The following is a 13,012-nucleotide window of genomic DNA, read 5'->3' as shown; positions in this document are numbered from 1 at the left end:
CCTAGGTGTACACAGTGTCTTAAGATATTAGTAATACATTGAAAAACTGAGCATTTACCATATAAAGATAAATTTCTTGTTCCCTTTATTCAGAAGGCTGTTCTTATTCACAGCACATTAAAATATTTTGTTGCAGTAAAATATACATACGTAACATCAAACCTGCCATATTTCAACATGTTTAAGTGTACAACCCAGTGGCATTATTTATTTACACAATGCCATGCAACCACAACTATTTATGTCTGAAATTTTTCTAGCACACCTCACAGAAAATGTGTCCTCATTAACTCTGTTCCCCGAGCCTCCCCCGCCCCTATTCCTATTAATCTCTAATTTACCTCTGTCTTCATGAATCTGCCTAGTCTAGATGGCTCATATAAATGGAATCATACAACATCTGCCCTTGTGTGTCTGGGTTACTTCGCTTAGCATGCTTCCAAAATTAATCTATGTTGTAGCATGTAACAGAATTACATTCCTTCTTATGACTAAATAATATTGCATTGTGTAGACATATCGTGAGCACCCATTTTAAACCAATGTTTTAACATTATTTAATATTTAATCCCTAACTTCAGAAGCCTTCTCTTTCTCATCAATCTAAATAGTCCCTTGCTCTTTGTCCACCAGGCATCTTCTTGTGTTACCATTGTTTTATTATCTTTATAATATTTGAAAATCTTAGTCATTTATTTCCAGTCTATTTTTGGTCCTCCCTAGCTAGAACATAAATTCCATGAGAGCAGTGCATAACTGTACCTCCAGCACACAAGTCAGTTCCTGTCAGTAAAAAGGTGTAGACGGTAGGGAGAGGGACATGGCTTCCTCTTACCTGGTACACTTGCTATACACAAAACATGAGAGTTGCAAACAGTGAAACTGTCTAGGATGTTGCCTGGTTGAACAGCATCAATAATGATAACTTTTGTAGCTGAATGAGTGCTGGTACAGATCCAGACTAGACTGGATAATTCTTCTTGATTTTTTAACTCCTTCTGCTGTTCCTATGTGTACAGAGTAAGAAAATGAATGTTTAAAATGATATGTATGTGTACATATTCATACAGCTATGCTATAACAATAAAGGGTAATACTCTTTTGCGTTTGTTTTCAGATTTGAAAAGGCTAAAAATACAACCACCTTTCAATTATTAAATAGTAGAGTAAAAAATAGCAGTTAAAGCAGGTTAATGATAAAAATGTTCTCTATCTTGATTTTGATGGTTCTTAAATGGGTATATACATTTGTCAAAACTCTTCGAACTGTACCCATTTCAAGTATATATACTTTATCATATGTAAAATACACCTCAGTAAAATGGATCTGAAAGAGAGGGTAAGGAACCTGCATAATAATCCCAATTAGAAGCTGGACCAGAAGTTCAGTTTTGAACCAAAAAGCTACAACCAGGAGGTCAAACATTAGTGCATACACTTACCTTAAGTTCCTGGTCTAACTTGTCTAAGCTACTCTGGGATGCGCTTCGCTGTTTACTGCCTTCTGTATCCAAACCAGCAACATCCTTGTAAAATACACTTGCTCCAACAACAGAACCACCATCTCTGGTCTTCCCACCTGATAAATTGACTCCAACAGCACACCACAGCTTTTTGGGTTTGAAAAAAGGTTGGGGGGAGGGTAAGTAAGTCATTTTCTTTCTAAAAATGTTTAGAACTTTTCACATTTCTTTAAAAATCTAATGATTATGAATATAGGTCTTTTTGTTGTTGTTCCTTTCTTTCAAGTAAACTCTCCCCAGTGTGGAGCTCAAACTCAAGACCCTCAAATTAAGGGGTGCACGTTCTACTGAGTCAGATAGGCACCCATGAATACAGGTCTTTAATATTGAAAGTATCCCAGTTTAAAATTATAAAATAAACAATAACCTCACCCACAAAAGCAGAATTTAAACTTTTCTGGTTTTAGAAAGAAAATCCATCCAGAGTTTAAGAAATATTTCCTTTAACTTCAAAATTAATTTACCTTCATTGATGTATCTTTCTCATCTAGAGGTCTGAGATAGACAGGCACAGGTAGATTTTTCATCTTGTTTTCCCCTTGGCCATTGGTCACCTAATAATTAGGTGGGGGAGTGAGAAAGACACATTGGTAAGTCTCATCAAAAGTGAGCTCACAGAACCACTGAACCATGGGCAAGCAATGCTGGTACATCCTTCCTCTTTGAAATCATGTCCAAGTTAATTCTGTTATTCTTATTTGAAAAAAAAGCAGAAAGTCAAGTGGCAGTTAGAAAAAATAAACAAGATACTATGGGAGCTCAGAAGAGATACACTACTTCATGTACATGTTAGTATGCTTGCGCGTGTGTATGTGTACTCATGTGTGAGTCTTTCAGGGAAAGTGAATACGGAAGTAGACAAGTAAAGTTCGTGTAAACTTGAACTGAGGTTTAAGTCAACAGTTTGGAAGGTTACATGACAATGGCTTCTTAAAACTTCTAAAAAACAAAGGTTTTTCTGAGCACCTGGGTGGCTCAGTCAGTTAAAAGGCTGACTCTGAATTATGGCTCAGGTCATGATCTCGGGGTCCTGGGATAGAGCCCTGCATCGATCTCCCTCTCCCTTTGCCCCTCCCCTCTCCACTGCTCACCGTGCATGTGCTCTCCCTCTCTCCCTCCTTCCCTCTCTCTCACTCTGAAATAAATAAATAAATCTAAAAAAGATATATATATTTTTAAGATTTTATTTAGTTATTTGACACAGAGAGAGAGAGATCACAAGTAGGCAGAGAAGCAGGCAGAGAGAGAGAGAAGCAGGCTCCCTGCCAAGCAGTGAGCCTGATGTGGGGCTTGACCCTGAGATCATGACCTGGACTAAAGGCAGAGGCTTAACCTGCTGAGCCACTCAGGTGTCCCTAAAAAAGATATTTTTTAAAAAATGAAATCTTCAATTAAAGTACAGCAAGATACACATGCAACTCAATAGCAAAAACAAACAAACAGATTAAAAAATGGGCAAAGGATCTGAATATTTTTCCAAAGAAGATAACAGACCGCCAACAGGTACATGTAAAGATGCTCAACATCACTAATCATTAGGGAAATGCAAATCAAAACCACAATGAGATATCATCTCACACCTGTCAGAATTGCTATTATCAAAAAGATAAGAAGGCAAGGATGTGGAGAAAAGCAAACGTTATGTACTGATAGTGGGAATGTAAACTGGAACAGCCATTATGGAAAACAGTACGGAGGCTACTAATAAATAAAAAATAGGGGTGCCTGACTCATTTAGTTGGTAGAGCATGCGACTCTTGATCTCGGGGTCATGAGTTCAAGCCCCACACCGGGCACAGAGATGACTTTTTAAAAAAAAATTAAGAATAAAACTACCATACAATCCAGCAATTCCACTTCTGAGTATTCATCTGGAGAAAACAAAAACATTAACTTGAAAAGATATATGCACCTCCATGTTCACTGTAGCATTACGTATAATAGCCAAGACATGGAAACAACTTAAGTGCCCATAAATAAATGAATGTGTAAGGGAAATGTGGTTTATAAATACAAAGGAATATTATTTAGGCATAAAAAAGAATATGTTTTCCATCTGTGACAACATGAATGGAACTTGAGGGCTTTATGCTAAGGGAGGTAAATTCAGACACAGGAAAACAAATACTGTATGATCTCACTTCTGTGTGGAATCTTAAACAAACAAACATACAAAGCTCATAAACACAGAGAATAAACTGGCGGCTGCTAGAGGCAGGGGTGAGAGACAGGTGAAGTGCTTTGTAAAGGAGGTCAAAGGTACAAACTTCCAAAATCAGTCCTCGGGATGTAATGTACGGCACAGCAACTCTAACTAGTAATACTGTACTGCACAATTAAAGCTGCTAAGTGAGGTTAAAGTTCTCACTACAAGGAAAAAAATCTGTAACCATGTTTGCTGATGATGTTAACTACAGTTACTATGGTGATGATTTCACAATACATAAAAACATCAAATCATTATGTTGTGTACCTGAAACTAATATAATGCTGTATGTCAATTATCCCTCAAAACAAAACAACAAAAACCAACAACAACAACAAAATAAAAGATTACCTCAAGTCCGTGCACTTGGTAAACCTCCTGTTGACCCCCTGCCTCCTCCCAGACTCAGGCATTTCTTTTGAGTTCTGAGGCTCCAAAAACCAGCCTGAGAACCACTACCATCAACCCTTCTGCAAGTGTGTGCCAAGTCCACGAACTTAAAATGAGCAGGTTTGAGACAGGTATTTAAATTCCTTCCTGCCCAGACATACTCCTCTCCCCTAGCACTTCCCACTAGATGCTCTTACCATGTTCACACCTTACCTGTTTGTACTTCTGAGGCAGACTCCAGCCAAAAGCCTGCACTCTACCATCTTCCTTCTGAACGTGGGCCTTTACCTGCCGATACTGCTCTCTCTTCTGTTCTCTGCGCGAGGCTAAGCTAGCTTCAGTTCTAAAATGCAAAGAAATTTCCCTTTTTAATTAAGGGAATATAACAACAGCAAATCTCCCCTTTCCTGCTGAGACAGCAAAAATGACAATAAAAAAAATTACAAAATTTCAGTTAAGATTACTTCGAGATCTGCCTTTCTGAGAAGTATTAGCCTAAAGCCGGCCTTTTAAAGTTGTACAGTGGGTACAGCAGTCAAACTTTAACAGATTAGCAAGTAGCTTACTTTATTATGTTGAATCATCAGTCATCCGATTTCTATTAGGTTTCAGATTTTGGCCACATGAAAGGGAAAAATTCTTAAATATTTTTAGTTCCTCCCCTTTCTTTGTTCATTCAGAAAATATTTACTGAGAATTTTCTCATGCCAGGGAATTCCCATTTGTGCTAGAAGTGGTTAAAGATCAATAACTCCATATATTCTTAGGAAGATAATAAAGGTTAGTTTCTGGACACCACTGCTTTGTTTCAGAAGACAGAAACACGAACTAACCTGCTGTGTACGTCTTAGTTAACAAATCTGTGTGTCAGGCACTTTACATACCCTGGGTAATTTAACCCTAGTGCCTCTGAGACAGGCTATTATCCTCAATTTACAGCCAGAGAAACTAGGGCGAGAGGTTAGTTTGTCCAAGTTCATGTTCACCTAATGTGCAGCAGAGTCAGGAGGGAAAATCAACTTCTGACACCAAAGGAAATGTTCAAACATTTAGGATAAGGGCTTATATAGGCCTTTAACATTTTGCTAATATTCATCAGTGTTATTGAGCAGCAACAAAGAAAACTTCTTCTGTTTATGAAACCTGTGAAATGCAATGTTCATAAAAGATATTGACTACAAATACTTAAAGGTAGGCAGTCACATTACAGAGATGGCTTCTTTATAGACTTATGGGCACCTTACCACTGATCTGATAAGGGGCAAGAATGTTCTGAACTATTAACTTATTTGGAGCATAACCACTAGTCTGCAAAATACTTACTCTTCACTAAGGAAATCAAAGGCTTTGGACTTATCCCCAGGGAGCTGAGATAAGGTGCTGCTTCTTTTCTTGACAGAAGGAGTAACATGAGAGGTGGGTGCATTGTATTTCAAATTAACAGGTGGTTCAGGCTTCTTAGTAGTATTACTTGAGGAGCTGAAAAGTCGGCTGAAACTAAAAAGAAAAAAGTGAGAGAGCGAGAGAGAGCAAGAGAGAGCACCCACTAGAGAGTGTTATTACATGCACTACAAAAATCAATCCATAACTTTCTATAAATTCCAGAGAGCTTTTAAAGGGCCATGAGTTAGGAACTGGCAGAAAGATTTTTTGTAGTCATACGCTGCATCCTTAGCAATAACTCACAGCCAAACTCAGGCATTCAGGAAAGAGGAACTATTGCTTAGAATGGCAGATCCTAGCACTTTAATTAGCAATTCACATAATGAAAGGAAGAAACGCTGAAGTACAGGGAACTTCTTGTAATGAAGGAGTAAGATGGGTCCTAGCTCTTACTTGGTAAGTAGTTGTTAAACAGCAAGGTTATAGCTGCATGGTTTGAACAGAAGCTTAGTTTGCCAGTTCTAAAAGTAGTAAGTACTGGAACACTTACTATCATTTTAATACATATCTTATACATTTTCTCATTAAGCTCAAATTATATATCTACCTTCATATCCACTTAAAAGAATTAACAGTTCTATTAATAGCAGATTCACCAAAAAGGGTAAGTTTAAAGTATAGTAAGTACGCAGTTCTTCCGGCATGAACATAATTCAACTCTGAAACACACAAACACACTCACTACTCAAACCTACAGACATTAATTTCTATGCTTTACTTTGCAAAGTTCCTTACAATCACACAACCGGTGAATCCATATAACTTATTTACTGAGGATCCACGTAATTATCACTCTGAATAATTCCCCATAATTTTGATTTAATTTAGCAGAAGGTTCTACCAAGTGCATAAGCAATAGGATGCAGCTTACGACAGCATGTTTGTCCTCAAGAATAGCCTTACCGAGCTGGCATGCTACATATCAAAAAGAAAAAAGTTCAACTTAGCTATATACTCCAAATTTTAAAAAGAAAGGAGACACAAAATCATTCTCAGAAATATTTTGACTATAATCTTGTCTCAAAATGCTCTTTAATGTCTTTATGTGTTTTTAGATACTTACAACTGCCAAATGCTTGACCTTTTTTTTTCCTGCATGGCTGGATTTTCTCTTGATGCACTATATTTAAAAAGAAAAACAAAGAAAGAAAAAATGTTTTATCAGTGAGATGTTTTAACTTTTATCTGAAGAACAGAGGACACATCGAAGAGCTCAGTCCACTGACCAAGACAAGATTGTCATCTCTGCTGAACAAATAGCCAACATGCCTGAATGTAAATATTTAAAAAAAAATTTATTGAAGAGAGATATCTTCAATAAAGGAGAAAAGATATTCTCCCTTTTGTCAGAATATTGTCTTGTCAATCCTTAGCTTTACATAAAGGTCTTGAACGTCCTCATGCTCCAGCTCTCCTAAGATAACCTGTACCTTTACTGTTCTGACGGGTCATTTTTCATAGGACTAATACATTCCACTACTGAAAAGATGACCAAAGAAAGGGATAAACTGGATTGATAGGTAGTTCAAGAAAATTTCAGAAATAAGATGCTCCAAACTAATTTAGTAAGGTAGAAAGGATTCTGCTTTCATTATCAGGGCTCACTCTTCACATTTTTTTAAAGGACTAAATTGAAAACATCTTTTAATTCAATGGAAAAGTAAAAAAAAAAAAAGACACACCACGACACCACTTTTTTTTTTTTTTTTCCACTTGTGGACTACCACATGGCTGCTAAAATCAAAAATAGCAATGAAAAGTGGAGCCTGTTGGGGAGCCTGGGTGCACAGTCGGTTGAGCATCTGACCCTTGGTTTCAGCTCAAGTTGTGATCTCAGTGTTGTGGGATTGTGGAGTCTGCTTGAGATTTTTCTTCCTCTCCCTCTGTCCCTCCCATTTGTGCTTCTCTCTCTAAAATAAATCAATCATAAAAAAGAAAAAAGGAAAGAAAATGAAGCCCCTCTATATAGCTCAATTTTTAAGATTTATTTATTTATTTATTTATTTATAAATTATTTATTTGATAGACAGAGAGAGATCACAAGTAGGCAGAGAGGCAGGCAGAGAGAGAGGGGGAAGCAGGCTCCCCGCTGAGCAGAGAGCCCGATGTGGGGTTCGATCCCAGGACCCTGAGATCATGACCCGAGCCGAAGGCAGAGGCTTAACCCACTGAGCCACCCAGGCGCCCCAAGATTTAGTTATTTATTTGAGAGAGATGGTGGGGGGAGAATCTCTAGCAGACTCCCCACTGAGCACAGAGCCCGATGACACAACCCAATCTCATGTCGCCAAGATCATGACCCCAGACGAAGCTGAGAGTCAGAGGCTTAATTGACTAAGCCACCAAGGTACCCCATGTCCATTTTTAAAATATTTATTATTTATGTAAAATCCATTAAATGTCTGAGTTAAGAACAAGCTTCTTAGTACATTAGCTTCTTGACCAATTAATGAAGATTAGAATACTGATCTCCTTCCTTCTCAGCAGCAATTACAAGTTTAGCAAATTATAAATGTCCTATACAAAGTACTTTCATTCTAGTATGACACTAGTAAAGGACATACAGTTAAATAAATAATGTGATTGCAAAGTAAAAGTCGGAGGTTAAAAAATATGTTCATAATCTTTAAAACAATGTGTCAGTGTATCTGTACTATTATTGGTAAATCTGACATGGGAATCCAAACTCAAAATATGGGCAAATTCGGGGGCAGCTAGTTCACGAACATTTCATGAGCTTTTCCTGTTACTGAGAATATGGCCATTAGATGGCAGCATTAGATGAGATCTAAGATCAGATCAGTGTAGATGTCCGTGGAAAGTACATTTTGTATAAACAGCCAGAAAGGGGGTGGGGGCAGGGAATTGGACAAGAGTATTTTACATAAAGACACAGAGTAAAAATGACTTAGTTTTCTGGGTGGCACGTGAAATTCGTATCTTTCTCTGGCATTACTGTAAAAGTAGTGTCAATTTCTATATTCTTTCAAAAAAAGACCATCATTCCTAAGTAATAGTAATTACCTTTTAGAGGTCATGGAAACATTCTCCAAGCGCCCTTTACCCACAAAAGGCACTCATTTTGATCACACATACTGTCCCTAATTCCTAGTGTTATTTCAGAAAGTATTTCCTAGTAAATAGAGTACGAGGTTTGGATCCCCAAGACTGGACTCCAGTTCTAAGTGAAGGACTATTCAAACCTAGGAAACAATATTAGAAAAGCGCCAAGAGGCACATCTCGTACGAACCGAATCATCTCTGTCCATCGAACAGCTTCCTGAAGCTCCATCAATCTCTCCTTATATTGGTTTCTCTCCATTAGAACGCGGGCCATTTCTACTCTAGTAAATCGCTTCCTCTGGGCTGTGGGAATATCACTCTATAACAAAAAGAACACTGCAGATCACTCTGGGAGCCTATATCTGTTTTTGGTGTTGTTAAACTTTAGCAGAATCAAAGCTTTGAAATATTTCTTAATTTCTCATCTGCTGGATCATTTAATGAAAAACAACCCAATATAAAAATAAAATCAATAAAGAGATTTTAGTAATTACTTATGACTGAAAAGAGGTAAACAATTTAATTTCTGAATAGAAATACAGATATTTGAACATAGTATAAAGGAAATACAAAGACCAGTGTAGATTCTTTTTTTTCTTTTTGACCAGTGTAGATTCTGAACTAAAACCAAGAAAGATGAACAAAGTTAATCTGTTGACATAGATTTAACATGCTTGCCTGGAAATGTTCCTCTAACAACATTATTTTAAGTTGACATTCTTTAACAAATACTAATTATTCAGAAATTTTTTACAAGTTAGTTTTAGTTCAAAAAGGGGTTAACTTATCTCAAACTACCCATCATCTACATATATTGACTAGGTACCAAGGCACCCAATGGAAATACAAGCTGGAGACAAGTGTATTAACTATAATTCTTCTTAGAGAGAGTGAAGGATAGGAGTGTGGTAAGACTCAAAGAAGTATGCTCAAGTCAGCTTTCTTCTATTGTAATTCCTAAATGCTCTTCTGAGGAGGAAGACTGGTTTAATTATAGGGCTTTTGTTTTGCAAGTGTTGAGTAAGAAAGAGGCTGAGTTTAGCCCTCGTGGACCTCCTCCTCTGTTGTCCTCCAGCAACAACTTTGCCTCTCCTTTAAAGGAAGTCAAACAACAGAGGATTCAAGAACTGAATATTTTCAAACATAATGCTGAGTAAAAGTAGTGGATCTCTAAGTATGAAATAAAAAACAATGAAAATTAAACCAGATTTTATAAGGATACATATATGTGTGACATGATAAAATTATTATTATTTTTTTTAAGTGAGCTCTAGACACAGGGTGGGGCTTGAACTCAACACGACTCCAAGATCAAGAGTTGCACGCTCTACCAACTGAGCCAGCCAGGTGCCCCCACAAAATCCGTTTTTTGAAGGGTAAGAAAATTATACATACAGGATTGTGGTCTCTTCAAGAGGGGAGGTAGCTTCAATGTTTGATAATGTTCTAGTTCTTAGATTAAGTGGTGGGTTCATTATATTATATTATTATATATATAATATATATTATATATTATTATATATGAATATATATTCATTATACTATTACATAATACATATACATACAAATAATACATATTACATAATAAATTAATGTTTCATAACTTACCTATGTTACGTATATTTTTGGTATGTACCAAGTATTACATATTTAAAAAAAAAAAAGCAAGATTGCAGGGACATTAAATAATCATTCTGTACAGGGCACCCTGTACAGGTACTGTGATGCTAATTATATTGGTAAAAACTCATATTTAGTCTTTTGTATTTACATATGTTGAAAACAATATAAGCTGACTGCCTATTACTAAAGTTTTAAAATTCATCTTTTTTATGTTTAATACTATTAAACAACTTTCATAATACTATTAAACAACTTTTATAATCAAGCTTTCCTATTTCTAAGTAAAAATTTGAGACAAAACAAATAATACTGAAATCCAAAATATTGCCGCTAGTCCTTGAGCTTGAGACCATGCAAACAAGGTCACAGCACAGAGCCACAGAAAAAAAATGAGCACACCACACCTAGTCAGAAAGCTTGGCCTCCAGATACCACGTGGGAGAGTGCGCTGTCCTACTCATGACCACAAAGGGATCTTCTACCTTTCTATAATGCTATATCCAAAGCTTCATTAGTAAGCTTTCTTAAAAACCAAAAAGGATTAAGAAAAAAATCTGACATCATAAACCTACATCATCATCATCTTTTGCTTTTTGCCGTGCATCTTCGGCTTCTGCGCGAGCTCTGGTGGGGGAAAAATAAAAAAAAGAACATGTTATTTGAGTTGTGTTCATCTTTTCAAGGAATGAAAGAGTAGGTCAAAATTTTTAATTGACACAAAATGATTATTCTTCTCTTTCCAGAGTATTTAGTTCCCTTCACCTAGGGGAACATTAGTGTGGCACTGTTCTCAGAAATAAAAGTATTAAAGAAAGCTGGGTGAAAGGAAACAATGTTTCTAATTTTCTTATGAGCAAATTTTCGAAAGGTTCTACGTTTTTTCACTAGGATGGTGACAGCCTCAAAAAGTGACAATGATAAGGCTGGGCAAGCAGAACAGTGCGCTTACAGCAGAGCCACAGGGTACTAGGCTCCCTTACCCTCCCAGCACCGCCTGCTGCTCCTGAATGGCTGGAAAGGGCCACCCACTAGGGCTGGAGAAGGCTACCAGCGGCAGAGCCGGCCCAGCAGGGGTGAGGTGGGTGGGGTGAGAGGGGGTGGGGATGGGGGTGGGGGTGGGAGACACACTTGTGACCCTTTGTGGCCCAATGGCAAAGACCCGTCAAAGACAGCTGGGTTCAGAGTGGCCAAGGCCTAAACTTACTTCCTAAGCTCCTCCTCCAGCTCCTTGTTCTTCTCCTCCAGCTTCAGCTTGGCTAGTTTCACAGCCTCCAGCTCCCCCTGCAACACGTCCTTCTCGCAGGTCAGCTCGTCCACCTTTGCGATCAAGTCGTTCTTCACTACATTCAAAGCATGTCTAAGAAACACGTTTTTCGCGTATATCGTTACAAATGGATACCCTTCCTGTCTTTTAGCTTATTCTCTTACAGATGAAAGTAACTACATAATCAAAGCTGACTAACTTAGTATTTTGAAGATCTTCCACCCCGTGTTGTTTGTAGATAAAGATAAAAAAACACACAACCATAGAAGTTTTTACTCTTCCCACTTAGTGAAGAATAAACGGGGAAAGCAGAGCAGACCACCAACTAACAAAAATACCACAATTAACTAAGATGAAACTTTTTACAAAATAGCATCCATAACGGTACTATTGTTAAACTCAGAGGGAAAAAAATCATCTAGTCAACAAATTTATCTTTGATCTTTACCTTTAGTAATTGATGACAAAAAGGTATAAACTTGGGGTGGAAATCTGGGGGGAAAATTCTTTTTTTTTTTCTTTTTAATTTAAATTCAATTGCCCAAGGTATAGCATTGGTTTTTGATATAATGTCCATGGAAAAAATAAATCTAGGAAAAAATAAATAGCTCTAGTTCTTCTGCATATAGGTGGGCATAGTGCCTCATTAACTGCATTCTATTCTGGATCTACACAAATGTTCCAAAGTTGCTCTGACACAGCAAATTAACAAAGGGAACCGGGCCGCTTTTCCACAGGACTCAGGACCAGCCCCACTAACCAAGACTCCCGTATGTTTGAGGTTCTAAGGTCCCACAAATTACACCTGAAAACTGTCAGCTATGGAGGACAGCTGGGCGGGGGATAGATCAAAAAACATATATGTAGAACTAAAGAAACCCAAGAAGAAAAGATAATAAAATAGGCCTCCTCAGGGAGAGAGCAAAAAAAGAAAAGAAAAAAAAAAAGTGTATCAACTATCCAAGAAGGTTAAGAGAAAGACATGAATATCTGTAGGGTGCAAAGGAGATGAAAATCTATTTCTGCAAAAACCAAAGCAGGGAAATCAGGTCCTCTTGCCCATTTACTCCTGTGTGTCAGGTATGCACACAAACCAAACACACGGAGAAGGCGAACAAGACAGGGGAGCTAGACTGTAGTCATATGCTGTGTTAAACTGAACAAGCTGCTGACTAGATGAGAAAATTCAGTATCTTACATTCCTTGTTAAAATTCTGTATATAGGAGCGCCTATATCTATATCTATATCTATATATATACACATATATATACACACACACACATATGTGTATATAGGGGCCTACTTGTGATCTCTGCCAAATAAATAAAAATCTTTTTTAATAAATACATTTAAAAAATTTTCTGTATATAGGGACGCCTGGGTGGCTCAGTGGGTTAAAGATCTGCCTTCGGCTCAGGTCAGGATTCCAGGATCCTGGAATCGAGCCCGCATCAGGCTCCCTACTCAGCGGGAAGTCTGCTTCTCTCCCTCTGACTTCC

The 13,012-nt window shown here is 37.5% G+C and overlaps 1 protein-coding gene across 8 annotated transcripts in view; it reads right to left on the bottom strand.

The window, feature by feature from the left end:
* Window positions 1-13,012, bottom strand: part of SPAG9 (sperm associated antigen 9) — a 140,620-nt gene that overhangs the window by 25,789 nt on the left and 101,819 nt on the right. For all 8 annotated transcript variants that reach the window (XM_044248661.1, XM_044248663.1, XM_044248662.1 and 5 more), the window contains 9 exons: window positions 11,453-11,605; window positions 10,821-10,872; window positions 8,814-8,944; window positions 6,626-6,682; window positions 5,443-5,616; window positions 4,333-4,462; window positions 1,988-2,077; window positions 1,443-1,610; window positions 836-1,007 (listed from right to left, as the gene is read on the bottom strand). In XM_044248661.1, coding sequence (XP_044104596.1) covers window positions 836-1,007; window positions 1,443-1,610; window positions 1,988-2,077; window positions 4,333-4,462; window positions 5,443-5,616; window positions 6,626-6,682; window positions 8,814-8,944; window positions 10,821-10,872; window positions 11,453-11,605 — 1,127 coding nt within the window. The remainder of the gene's footprint in view (window positions 1-835; window positions 1,008-1,442; window positions 1,611-1,987; window positions 2,078-4,332; window positions 4,463-5,442; window positions 5,617-6,625; window positions 6,683-8,813; window positions 8,945-10,820; window positions 10,873-11,452; window positions 11,606-13,012) is intronic.

Source organism: Neovison vison, chromosome 5 (genome assembly GCF_020171115.1).
Source record: "Neovison vison isolate M4711 chromosome 5, ASM_NN_V1, whole genome shotgun sequence".
NCBI classification, from domain to species: domain Eukaryota; kingdom Metazoa; phylum Chordata; class Mammalia; order Carnivora; family Mustelidae; genus Neogale; species Neogale vison.
This window is presented reverse-complemented; position numbering and strand designations above follow the sequence as displayed.